General features: G+C 37.1%; 1 protein-coding gene across 1 annotated transcript; it reads left to right on the top strand.

Annotated features, from left to right (window-relative positions):
* Positions 1-1,269: 1,269 nt before the first annotated feature.
* On the top strand, positions 1,270-11,462 carry FBXL21 (F-box and leucine rich repeat protein 21). The gene is made up of 7 exons (XM_023751997.1): positions 1,270-1,349; positions 1,697-1,752; positions 3,224-3,319; positions 5,465-5,831; positions 6,282-6,404; positions 10,039-10,210; positions 10,537-11,462. The coding sequence occupies exons 3-7, from the start codon at positions 3,237-3,239 to the stop codon at positions 11,178-11,180; spliced, it is 1,389 nt and encodes a 462-aa protein (XP_023607765.1). The 5' UTR covers positions 1,270-1,349; positions 1,697-1,752; positions 3,224-3,236; the 3' UTR covers positions 11,181-11,462.
* Positions 11,463-13,360: the final 1,898 nt, after the last annotated feature.

The following is a 13,360-nucleotide window of genomic DNA, read 5'->3' as shown; positions in this document are numbered from 1 at the left end:
GAGAGTATAGAGAATTGCTAAATCACTGATAAAGAGTGAGGACACCAAATAGTTGGCAATCACTGCTTTAGGAAAGATTTATTTGACGTAAATACTTATCTTTTGTCTTGTTGAAACCTTGATGATATTATCATTTGACTGGGACTTTTTTTTCATGTAGATTTTAGATTTAGAAGGCAACTTAGAGGTGATGTGGGCCGCAAAGAACGTAAATATTTTTGACAACATTCCTAAAAAATTGAGTTTTGTTCTCTGTTTGGGTTCTATTTAGTGGGAGGAGGTGTGTTAGAACGCTATGTGTTTTAGAGCTGTATTTTTTGAACAAATTTTCAGTTTTCCTGTCCGGGCCACATCTCCCTTCTCATTGTATCAATAACTGGGACTTCAGACCCCATAGCAGAGACCATCAGTCTGGTGACAGCAGTCTGACTTGACAGTGCACCACTTTAGAAAGTAACTTAAGTGGAGGGCATTTGCTAATTTCTTCCTGAGGTGGCAACAATCTTACGTATTTCTCAGTGTGCCACTTTAGAAAGTAACTTAAAGGACATTTGCTAATTCCTCTTCATTTTCATCTGCTGCTTCTAACAGATTTGTCTAGCCTTTTAGATAATTTTGAATCTTTATTATCTGTAGTATTTATACAGCATTTCTAGTGTTGTGATAATTGAAAAGTTGGAACCTAAAAGTCCTTTCTGTGTATTCATTTAACCAAGTTGGAAGAACCTGGAGAGGTGCAGAAGATAGTTGCTTCCATTGCTGCCACTAGCTTGGCTTTGGGTGTTTTTAGTCTTTCTCCTAACATCTTTGACTATCTTTCCCTCAAGAATACTGTGGGAGCCCGGCCAGCATGGCTCAGTGGTTGAGCATCGACCTATGAACCAGGAGGTCACGGTTCAATTCCTGTGAGTGCACATTCCTGGATTGTGGGCTTGATCCCCAGTAAGGGTGTGCAGGAGCCAAGCAATCAGTGACTCTCTCTGGTCATTGATGTTTCTCTCTCTCTCTCTCTCTCTCTCTCTTTTCCTCCCTTCCTCTCTGATATCTATATATCTACATCTATATCTATCTACCTACCTACATACATACATACTGTGGGAGATTTCTTACTTTTAGAGGATCTGAGTCGCGTGGCCACCTGATCCACCAAATTAGTAAACATATCAAAAAAGAAAATTGGGTTAGGGTGGTTACTGAAGCCTCAACTTTGAGTCATCATTACATGCTCCCCAATGCTAATAAACCTGTTTTGTACTCCAGAATTGTGCTAAAGATCAAGCTTGCTCATCTCTCCCTTTTTGGAAGTATGGCTTATCACTTGATGGGATCCTGTACAGGCAGTCCTCGGGGTATGTCAGACTCGACGTGCGTCAGACTCGACGTACGTCGTTTCGTGGTTACGTCGCCATCTCCCATTTACAGTATTTATATATAAAAAAAGTTCCATCATTTCGACGTATGTACATATGTGCTTTATGTTTTTTATTATTTATTTACCACAAGTAAAGGTCAAAAATTGTTATCTTTTCATTTATTTTTACTGTTTCACTTCATTACTGCTGTGTATGTGCTCCATGTGAGTGCCCTAGGTGCTTATGTAGGTGGGTTCCGACTTTCGGTGAAAATCGCGTCGCGTAGGAACGGATCTCCGACTTAACCCGAGGACCTACTGTATTCTGGTTTTGTCTTCTACCAGCCTCCCAGGTCCCAATAGTGACTCTGAAGCAGCAATCAAGTTCCTTCAGCAACGCGGTACGTAGCTCATCTGATCCTGAAAACTCCAGTGAACTGATTTGAGATAGGTACTTGCATAGAGTCTTCTGGGTCTTAGGTAGTGATTTACTATATATACCATTACCAGATTACTTTATTATTTTCTAGCATAAAGAATGGCCTGAAAACACAAAAGTAACCAGATTGAGAACTCAATAGAAAAGTTTCTGCAGTAAATAAAATTGTGTCATCAGCTTAGGGCAGTGGTCGGCAAACTGCGGCTCGCGAACCACATGCAGCTCTTTGGCCCCTTGAGTGTGGCCACGAAGTTTCAATCACACTGTACGTGCGGGCCCGCACGTGGTATTTTGTGGAAGAGCCACACTCAAGAGGCCGCAGTTTGCCAACCACTGGCTTAGGGGAATACAATCGATTTGTCTTTCTCTTATTTGTGGTGTTCCTTTCACTGTAAGCCTGATAGCTCCTTTCTGCCTGTTTCTGGATTGGAATGTAAAGCACAGGGAGCCTACCATTCTATTGCCTGGAAAATAATGATTTAGATAATAGAACAGATGGTAGTGGGGGAAATCAAATTGTGGAAACTGGTGTCTAATATGTTCTCTCTATCTGCCCTCCAAAGCTCTAATTTAGGAATAGGATCCAGAGAGAGGCTGAGAGCTGGCAGCTGTTAGACAGAGACTGAAGAGAAGTTTTTAGTTGCGTAATAGGTTGTTTCCTCCATCTCCTCTGTGTAGTTTAATTTGGCTCACAAAAGTAATAGGATACATTTATTCATGATGCCCAGGCAGTGAGTTTTGTCATGGTGTAGAATAGTCATTATTTTCTTCCATGTCCATAAACTGCTCCTCACTCTAACAAGTCGCTGTGTCTAAAATTGGCCAAACCTCAAAGAGAATATGAATGTATCAATTAAGAATAAATCAATTATATCTATCAATACCACTGAAAAATTTAAAAATCACAGAAGCATATGTTCTGTTAATAGCAAACTTGTCAAACTATATTTATATGGGAACCGTAAGTAATAAAAGTTATGTCTGCTTATTTAATTATCACAGTTGTAGTGGTATTATTGCTGCTATAACCAGAACTGAACAATTTATGCAGCCTATTAAGAAATAAATGTAATTATGGACTACCTTAAATTTTTTGTAGTATCTTTCCATACATATTCATTAAAATGTGAATTTCAAAGCCATTTGACTGTTTGATCTACTACCTTCTATTTTAGTAGGGCTTCAAGTGTAATTCCTGGCAAGTGTTGCAATATTTCCACTAACCAGGTTGGTGGTTTTTGTTTTTTGTTTTTGATTTTTTTAATGGACAGGCTTCCTTCTGAGTAGAAAAAGAAAATAGTTTGTAATCAATAATTTTCTAACAAAAACTTGCAATATATACAACGATATATAAATATCCTAAGCACCAAAATTATTGGACTTCTACTTATACATTCTGATGAATGTGTTTTTGTGGTATTTTGCCAACTTAGGAAGTGAAATCAAATGGATGTTGGTGAGTACCCCGGGGCAGCAGTTACTGCATTTCATTCATCCCAAATGAACTGTAACCTGCAAGCCTTCTTTAGGTAAGAAAATTGGTCATTTGAAAAATAAATGATCGATTTCTAAAAACGACCATACATGTTTAGGCTGGAATTTACATATTATTTTCAAGCTAAGAAAGATCAATTTGTTTTGCATTCTAAAATGTAGTTTACTGACATTCATTGCCAAATTATTTTATATGACATTTATAGTTTGTGGATGAGTTTTGTGCTCTGAAAACTAATGTACACAAGAAAAAAATAAACTGTAAATTATTTTTGGTACATAATATCCTTTAGTTATGGTGATTCTATCAGTGAATTGGCAATTTAATGATTTTACTAAATAAGCAATTTTAGCAATCAATTCATATTACACACGGTCAGGTTTAATATATAGCACAATTGCTTTGTCTAGAATTGCAAGGTGATTTTTTTAACCTGGCATTTTGAAAAAGTCTTTGTTTTATTTTTGGCTTCATTGCTTTGCTAGTGAGGAAATGTATTAAGGATGACTTTTTGGTAATGTCTTAGTGAAATTTTATCTATTCTATAGGCTACCAAATAAAACAGTCACAAGCAGAATGTCAATAAATGTGCTCTACATTAGGGTTTAGAATTCAGTGTTGGTTCCTTTACCTTCCCCAGGCAATCATATGTTATTTTAGGAAATTAGCATTAAAGAATAGATCAGACCTTTCAAATAGCATATGCTTTGAATTATTGATGTCAGCAGTTTCATATATTCTGCATTGTATTGTTGGGCCAGTTCTCCATCATGCATGTGATTTTAGTGAGATTAAAATGTATGTGGTAGCACTTTTGCCTGATGCTTGAAACACATAGCTTTGCAACTATTTTTGCTTTCCATTTCAGTTTTCCAAACTCAAAAGATGACTTTTCATTTTGTTCAGTGACTAGGTCAGTCCTGCTTCTGGGATCCAACTCTATGTTGTGATTAAGAAATGTTTCACATCAGACAGAGTGACTCACAAGACAGAGATATTTATATATTAAATAACTATTTCATTAGATTTAAAGGTATGTTTTAATTATGACACTGAATCTTCCACATATACATTTCTGACAATCAAGGGTGAAAAGAGAATTGAATAGTCAACCAAAGTTAATGTTCAAAAGTACTCTTACCATTATTTTGCCTCTCAAATAATTGTATACGTAAAATACTTTGGATTTTTATGTAAGAACATGTACAAGATAACCCAATATACTTGGGTATATCTGGACCTGAAATTTATTGCAACTTAGTTGTATTTCAGGCTGACTAATACCTGGAGATTTATCATTTTTTTTCTGTTGGAGAAGAATGCTCTTTCCCTTGTTATTTTTCATTGGCGGGAAATAGGTGTGTTGCTTACACAGACTTTGCCCCTGCCATGGCCAGTTTCTCTAGAGCTTTTGTGTCCTGGGTATCATCTGAAAATTATAACAGATCATTTGACTTTTTATTAGAATTGTGCTTCAACTTAATGAAATTGGTTCAGAAAAATGCATTGGACAATTTAAAATATCAACAACTGCAACATGTATTGAGCACTTACTATGTGTTGGCACTTGATTCTCACAACAACCTTCCACCTTGGTACTGTTGTTCTCCCTGCTTTTCAGATGAGGAGACTGAGGCTTAAATTAATTTTCTCAGACAAGGTCACATGGTTAGTAAGTGGCAGAGCTGGGACTCATTGAGACCTGTGCTTTTAATTGTGTTTTACTATCCCCTAGTTCTCCCAGGAGTTCTTAGCACAATTGCGATGTGATGCATCCTTCTGTGTAGGAGATAATAAGAACACAATAACTGACCAGGAATAAACCTCGGACATACACAGTTTTCTTGGACATTTCCGCTTTGAAGCCTCCCCAGCGACCCCCTCCCACATACACACTCAACTCTGTAGCCTTGCCTTGCTACTTGTTCCAGTTTCAGTGATGGCATTTGTCACAGCATTTTACATTTGGCCACAGCCCTCTGAGCGCAGGTTCCCTCTTATTGATCTCTGTACCCTCAGCATATAGCAGTACTCATCAATTCATAAAAATGGAAGATTACTTTTAAAATAGTCTTAAACTGTTTTTCACTGTTTTAAACTGTTATGCTATACAGTTAGAGCACAAACACATAATCGGAAGGTGGAAAAATGATCACGTCATACTTTTTAATGTTTACAGAATGAAGAGGCGCAATTTCCCTGTTGTGAATAAAATTGTCCCGTCGTCACCAGCAATGAAACAGTCAAAACGTGAATTCTACTCTTCTCTCAACCAGACTCCTGTGTACACTGCTCTTCCAGACTGGGGGAGTTTGCCTCTTCATGTAGTGTTACACATTTTTCAGTATCTTCCTTTAATAGATCGGGCCCGGGCATCTTCCGTCTGTAGGAGATGGAATGAAGTTTTTCATATTCCTGACCTTTGGAGGAAGTTTGAATTTGAACTGAATCAGCCAGCTACTTCATATTTTAAGGCCACTCATCCTGATCTCATTCAGCAGATTATTAAAAAGCATGCTACCCATCTCCAGTATGTCAGCTTTAAGGTAAGAAAAATAAGCATTACATCGAAACCATGGCATATTTTACCAATATTTTTAATACCTAGATTCTTATGTTAAGCAGTGAGTGAATTTTGCAGAATTTTAGCTCAAACTATTTCCTGTTTTTCTGTAGTTATTTGCATAGATTGAGATGTAGAACTTGAGCTAGAATCGAATAACTTAAACTTCAGTTTCCTTCACCTGGGTGCTATTATTAAAATTCAGGTCATTGTAAAAGATTTGAAAGTATGAAGTGCTTAGAAAGTTCATTTTCCATAATCTCTTTTCCTTACTTTTTTATGAGACATTTTGTATGAAGAAAAAATACTAATTTACTTTATAGCTCGAAAGCTGAATACAATTTTGCAAATGAATTCTGTTAAGTAAGTATTTGTCTGTAACTTTCTAATAAGTTTGACCTTCATGAGATTAAGATTTAAATTGTCTTTTTAGGTTGACGGTAGTACTGAGTCAGCAGAAGCTGCCTGTAATATACTTTCTCAGCTGGTAAATTGTTCTATCCGGACCTTGGGCTTGATTTCAACAGCCAAGCCGAGTTTTATGAACATGTCAAAGGTAAAGATGCTATGCTTTTTTGTAGGATATACTAGAATTCTTGTCACACTGGCAGAAAGGATTCTTTTCCTAAAAACAGACAAAATTCTACTTGTCTTCAAAGAATTATTTAAAGCAATTTTCTGTTGACTAGCACTTATTTTTGCTGAAATAGCTTATTCATGGTTTCATTCTTTAGGTATATTTTAGTCATTGTTTCCCCAGTAAATATCATTAATATAAAGTTAATGATATGATTTTCAAGTGCTTGTTTATTTAGTTACTTTGAATAAAGGGCATGGAGGGCCCACAAATGGGTGTCTTCCCTGTCACTCTGGAGTCTCTCTTTGGAGGTGGAACAGTATAATATCTGACTAAATAAACTATATTTGTTAGGATGGTGTTTGAATCTATGTAGTAGACACTCCAACACAACCGTGGCTTAAAACACATGACTGAAGTTTATTTCTCTTACGTTAAAGAAATCCCGAGTGAGACAGTCCATAGCTGGCATGAAGTTGTTCGGAACCCAGGCTTCCTCCAGGCACTCCATTCTCTCCAAGGCATTTCTTCGTTTTCAATGGCGAAGACGGCTTTCTGAGCCGCAGCCATCACGTCCTTATTCTAGACGGCTGATGGGAGCAAGGGGGGAAGGAGGGTATGCCCTCTCCTTCTCAGGGAGACCAGCCATAGTATCACATGATGCTTCTGTTTGTCTCCTAGGCCAGGATTTAGCCCAATGGCCGGCCACACAGGTTTCTGGGAGGCTAGGAGCGTCTTTTAGCTGGGTGGCAATGTGTCCAGCTAAATGTTGGGACCAGATTACCAAAGAAGAAAGGATGAATGGTGGTTAGAAGCAACCAGCAATCTCTGCCATAAAAAAGAGTGACTGTCTTCTCTTCATCCAGGCTTCAGCTTGAATGCCATCTTTTCAGAGAGGCCTTCCTCTACCACTTGCTAAAACACCCGTTCCTCCAGCTACTCTCTGCTCTGTTATAACATTTTAGTGTTTTTGTGTCATCCGTCAGTACTTGGAAATACCATACTTATTTAGCATGTTTATTCTCTTCTCCCCAGACTAAGTCATAAACTCTGGAAGGCAGAGATTCTAATTTGTTTACCATGATAAACCCAGACTTAGGATAGTGCCTGCTACATACTGAGCACTAAATTATGGTTGTCAGTAAAACGGGCTCATGGAAACTTTCCTATAGAAGAGGATAGAGGAATAGTAACATCTTCTCCCTCATAAACTAGGTCATGGCTCTCTTAGCAAGCATTTCTGCTAGCTTGTTTATCTTTTTAAGAGATGTGCTGGGGGGAAAAATGGGTCATTTGGGGATTAGAGTAATACAATTAATCAGATGAAAATGTATTACGTCTAAATAGTTATCTTCTTGTTTGTAAACTATGGATCAGATGAGCCTAAAATTCTTAAATTCTAAGCTGTCTCTCATGTTACACATCAGCTTTAAGAGCCAGCTTCTAGGTAAGCTGATGCCGACACCGGAGAGAGGCCGCGGCCATGAGCAGGCTTCATGTCAAGCTCTGCCTCTATAATAAAATGAGCTCTGTGGCCTGTACGGGGGTTGTGGATCTCTCTAAGCCTCAGTTTTTCATTTATAAACTAAGGGAAAATAAGATAAAAGTACAGCATTTTGCTAGACATAAAAAGTGCTGTAAGAATATATTGTTCCTATAATAAATTTGTAGAGGTTTCCCTGCTATCCAAAAGCAGAGCTTTCCTATGAAATCTTTTTTTAAGCCGAAATGGCATAAAGTGAAGACGCTATTACAGTGGGGCCTTGACTTACGAGTTTAATTCGTTCCGTGACGGAGCTCGTAACTCAAATTACTCGTATGTCAAATCAAAAAGTGAACGAGTGAGACACGTGATGCTGGGCTGATGTTGCGGCGTTCACTGTGACGTTCGCTGCGCCAACTGGCGGTGGGGTAGCTGAAGCTGGCTCGTAACCCGAATTTTAGCTCGCAACTCAAAGCAAAAATCAGCCGAGAGACGGCTCGTATCTCGAAAAACTCGTTCGTCGGGACACTCGTAAGTCAAGGCCCCACTGTACCTCAGGAGGCATCTTACTAACAGATGCACAAAACACATTAAAATGAAGCACAGATGCTCACAGACACAGGGCAAAGCTGTGGCGGCTTGATGCTGAGATGCTGTGTGGCTCCTGGAGAAGGAGCGTGGCAGGGCCGTTGCCCGCCCAGGGTGCACGCTGCCTCTACGCCTCGCTGCCCATCAGATGCTGACCATTACTTTTGCTTGTGGCCTTTTTCCTATCAGTGAAATACTCCGGATTTCTTTCGGTTCGTGAAAACAGGTACTCATGTAGGTCTTTTGTAAAAGTGAAGTGGTGTAAAGCAGACTTTTGAAAAACGGGGAACCTGTACTCTAATACTTAACCGTGTCCTTCAGGACTGAAAGAGTCCACTGAGAGTTGATTAAAGGGGGAAAAAACCTTATATTTCTTAACGAAAAGGAGTTCCTTATTTATGTGTCCTAACAATTTTTGGCATCATCAAATTTTGCAAAGAGGTCTAGTCAGCCGCTGTTTAAAAATTTGTAAATCACTTAATTAGTATAAGTCAGTAAGTTTTCTTAAAAATAAATGATGATTTACAACCAATTTGATCATCCTAAAAGGGACAATAGAACCGTTGATAAATCCAAATAGATTTTGAAAAAGGAAAAGTGATCATGCCTGGATATGGTTTCCAGACTTTTTATCCATGTCCAAAAATACTAGTTCTGAAAACTTGTAAAACGATACCCATTTTGAGTTCAACCTATAAATAAGTTTGAGTTTGTCAATATTCAAAACAGAAAGTTTCAAAACATACTTTTAATTTGCCAGCAAAGAGCATGTCCCTAAAGAATGGCATCATTTATTGATTTACTCATCAACAAATATTTGTTGACCTTCTACTGTGTGCCCGATACTATTTTAGGTGCTGGATATAGAGGAGTGAATAAACCAGATAAGAATTATATTTCTTCTAGGGCAAGGGTTGAACAGGTACAGATAATAAATATTTTAGGCTCACACAGTCTTACTACAACCCTACTGCTGCAGTGCTATCAACTCTACGTATCTAGCACAGGGTGAAAGCCAACGTTCACAATACATACCGGAAGCAGCATGGCTGTGTTACAGTAGCTAGTTATGGACACTGAAAGAGTTTCATGCAATTTTCACATGTCATGAAATAACCTTCAAAACATTTTTTGCAATTATTTAAAAATATAAAAACCATTCTTAACGCATGAGCTATACAATAACAGACTGTGGACTAGATTTGGCTGGCAGACTATAATGTACATAATTATATCCTTTTCATATTGAAAACTAAATCCTGAAGATTGAAATAATTGAAAGACATATTTATGAAATCTTTGAAACTTTTTCCTTTCTCACCGTTCCATTTATGAATTATAAAAGTATTTAAAAAACTACACTTTGTTATAAAAATATCTTTTATTGGCTAATGGTGTTATGAAAAACAGTCATATGTTGGTGCCTTTTACTATGCTATTATTAGCATATGTTGATATAATAGTTTTAATGAATTATTTGATTGAAGCGGTAGATCTTTAAATAATGTTTTCATAATTTTTTTTTTCTTATTGCTGTGCAAGTCGCATTTTGTGTCAGCACTTACAGTTATTTTTGTCAACTCAAAATCATTGTCCTCGGTCAAAATCGAAGGCACGCCAGTGGATGACCCCTCACTGAAGATTCTCGTGGCCAATAACAGTGATACTCTAAGACTCCTAAAAATGAATAGCTGTCCTCATGTTTCATCTGATGGTGGGTTATATATTTTATAAGCTTGCATAATGTTTTTTATAGTAATAGTAACAATGCAATTTCTTATTGAAAACTACATGCTTCTGAAACATAATTTATTAAACTTTTATAAAAGAAATTTTAATCTGTAAGCTAGAGATAGCTTGAATTGCCTCTCCTAAGAGTATTGTAATTATATATATTACACATATATATATATATACACATACATATATATATAATTATGTATATCTTGGCTATAGTAAATAATGACTAATAACAAATGTAAATTGACAAAAATGTTAGTATGATCTTCGTTCTTAAGAATTTTCCCCCATTTCCCACAGGAATCCTTTGTGTAGCTGATCATTGTCAAGGCCTTAGAGAACTGGCATTGAATTATTACATGCTGAGTGATGAACTTCTCCTGGCACTTTCAAGTGAGACTCATGTTAACTTTGAGCATCTTCGCATTGATGTTGTGAGTGAAAATCCTGGACAAATTGAATTTTGTTCTATTAAAAAACAAAGTTGGGATGCACTTATTAAACACTCCCCTGGAGTTAATATTGTTATGTACTTCTTTTTATATGAAGAGGAATTTGAGATATTCTTCAAAGAAGAAACCCCTGTCACTCACCTTTATTTTGGTCGTTCAGTAAGCAAAGCAGTTCTAGGACGGGTCGGTCTTAACTGCCCACGACTAATTGAGTTAGTGGTATGTGCCAATGGTCTTCAGACTCTTGATGATGAACTGATTTGTATTGCTAAACGCTGTAGAAACTTAACAGCCTTGGGCCTCAGTGAATGTGAAGTTAGCTGCAGTGCATTCATTGAGTTTGTAAGACTATGTGGGAGAAGGCTAACCCAGCTATCTATAATGGAGGAAGTTTTGGTCCCTGATGACAATTACAGCCTTGATGAAATTCACACTGAAGTCTCCAAACACCTGGGAAGAATATGGTTCCCTGATGTCATGCCCGTCTGGTAATTGACTACCAAAGATTCTTAACTATTTTTTAATCAGTAAGATGAGCTTCTTTCAGTCTATGCAAATGTAAAATTTAAGATGCATTGCTAAAATATTTTAGGTAAAATATTTCATCATTTGTAAATTGTCTTAATAGGTTGCAGCAGAAACATTAGAAAAAGTACAAGAAATTTGAGAAGCCAGAAATTTTAGTAAAAGGGCACAGAGACTGTGTTGTGATTAGTTGATATGCTAAAAACTACAGTTTCTAGATAAGCTTCTTAGCCTTCCTTGAAGGAATATTTCACCTTGCTAAATGAATTTATAATATTGAGCTTAGGCTCCCTTAAATTATGCCATTTACAACTTTATATTATTTTAGTTGTTTTTGTTTCATATTAATTTTAATATATTTTATAAAATATTTAGTATTAAAAACAATAAAATCAAAATATAGATATAGAGGCTGACTTAATTATACTTCATTTTTAGTACTATGTAAGATCATATTATGATTTAATAAACAACTTTTAATTTCCAATACACTTGGAATTCTACTTTATTACATTAACTTGGGAGAAAATTGATAATAAACTAAAGTGAAATAATATTAATTCATTTTATGAAGATACTGTGTTAATTGATTAAATACACTACTGAATTAAAAAGGTAAATTTTGCAGAGTGTCTGGGAGGGAATCAGTGTTTACTGATCTATTACTATGTATCTGAAATGATGCCGAGTCCTTTGCACAGTGATCTTATAATCTAATCAGTAACACAGCAAAACTCCTTCATGGCTATGTATTAACTTTAGGATAAAGATATACCTTTAAAATGACCCACAAGATACTACAAGACCTGGCTTCTTCATACTTTGCTCTCATTTTCTCCCCACCAAACTGCCCCTTGCCCTTCTGCTCCCATTCTCTTTCAGGTTCTTAAGATTGCCATGCACCCTTTAGTCAGAAGGCATCGGTACATACAATTCTTTCTACTTTGATTACTCTCTTTGCTCCCTCAGATCTTTCCTTTAGAAGTCTTTTCCTCAGGGAAGTCTTATGACTCTCAGCACTCTGTGGCTTTCCATGTGGTGCGTATCACTATTGTACTTTGCCATTTACTTGTATGAGTATTTGCTTATTCTATTTCACAGTGTAAGATCACTATTGGGTTTTATTCACTGTTGTGTCCCTAGAATCTAGCATAATATTTAGCACCATAATAGGCACTCAGTACATTTTACTTAAGTACTTTCTTTTTCAAACTTGTCCCCCCCCCCAAATCTTAAATTTAATTCTCAGAAATAAAATTAAAAAGAAAATTAGAAATACGTTTATTATTTTCCAGTTTTGAATATTTTAAATATTCAGGAAAACATATTTTATTGTTAACATTATTATAGATATCCCCCATCCCCCCCCCCACTAAGCCCCCGACCCAGCCCCTGCCCCACCCCAGGTCTTCACCACATTATTGTCTTGTCCATGGGTTTTGCATATATGGTATATGTTCTTCGGTTAATCTCTTCCAGTCCCCCTACCCCTCTCCCCTCTAAGATCTGTCAGTCTGTTCCATGTATCCATGCCTCTGGTCCCATTTTGTTCATCAGTTTATTTTGATCATTAGATTTGCTGCTCTGATTGACTGACTTTTTTCCACCTTGTCTTCTAATTCGCTGATTTAATCCTCTGCTTCCCAGAACCTACTATTTATTCCTTCCAGTGTATTCTTTATTTCAGATACGTTGTTTTTCATTTCTGGTTGGTGTTTTTTTTTTTTTTTCATGATTTCTGTGTCCTATTTCATGCTGTTGAGTATTCTTAAAACCATTACTTTGTATTCTGTTTCTGATGCATTGTTTTGCCTTCATTTTATTTAGCTCCTTTTCTGAAGAGTCCTCCTGTTCTTTCATTTGGGGCCTGTTTGTTTCTCCATTTTTGCTGTTTCTTTGTGTTCATTTCTGTGTATTGGATAGAACTGCTACGACTCCCAGTCCTGATGGGGTGGCCTTCTGTACTGTCTTGTGAGACCTAGTGGTATAGTCTCCTTGATCTGAGCTGGGTGCTCTAGGAATGCCTCTTGTGTGGGTAATGCGGGCCCTCCTGTTGTAATTAGGTCTTGATTGCTGTTTGTGGGTGGGCTCAGCCCTTGGGCTAGCTGACTGTGAGGCTCAACCCCGACCATGTTGTGCCAACTGTT

This window comes from Myotis lucifugus, unplaced genomic scaffold (genome assembly GCF_000147115.1).
Source record: "Myotis lucifugus unplaced genomic scaffold, Myoluc2.0 scaffold_28, whole genome shotgun sequence".
Classification (NCBI taxonomy): domain Eukaryota; kingdom Metazoa; phylum Chordata; class Mammalia; order Chiroptera; family Vespertilionidae; genus Myotis; species Myotis lucifugus.
Note: the sequence above shows the minus strand (reverse complement) of the source record. Positions and strands in the feature narration are given on the sequence as shown.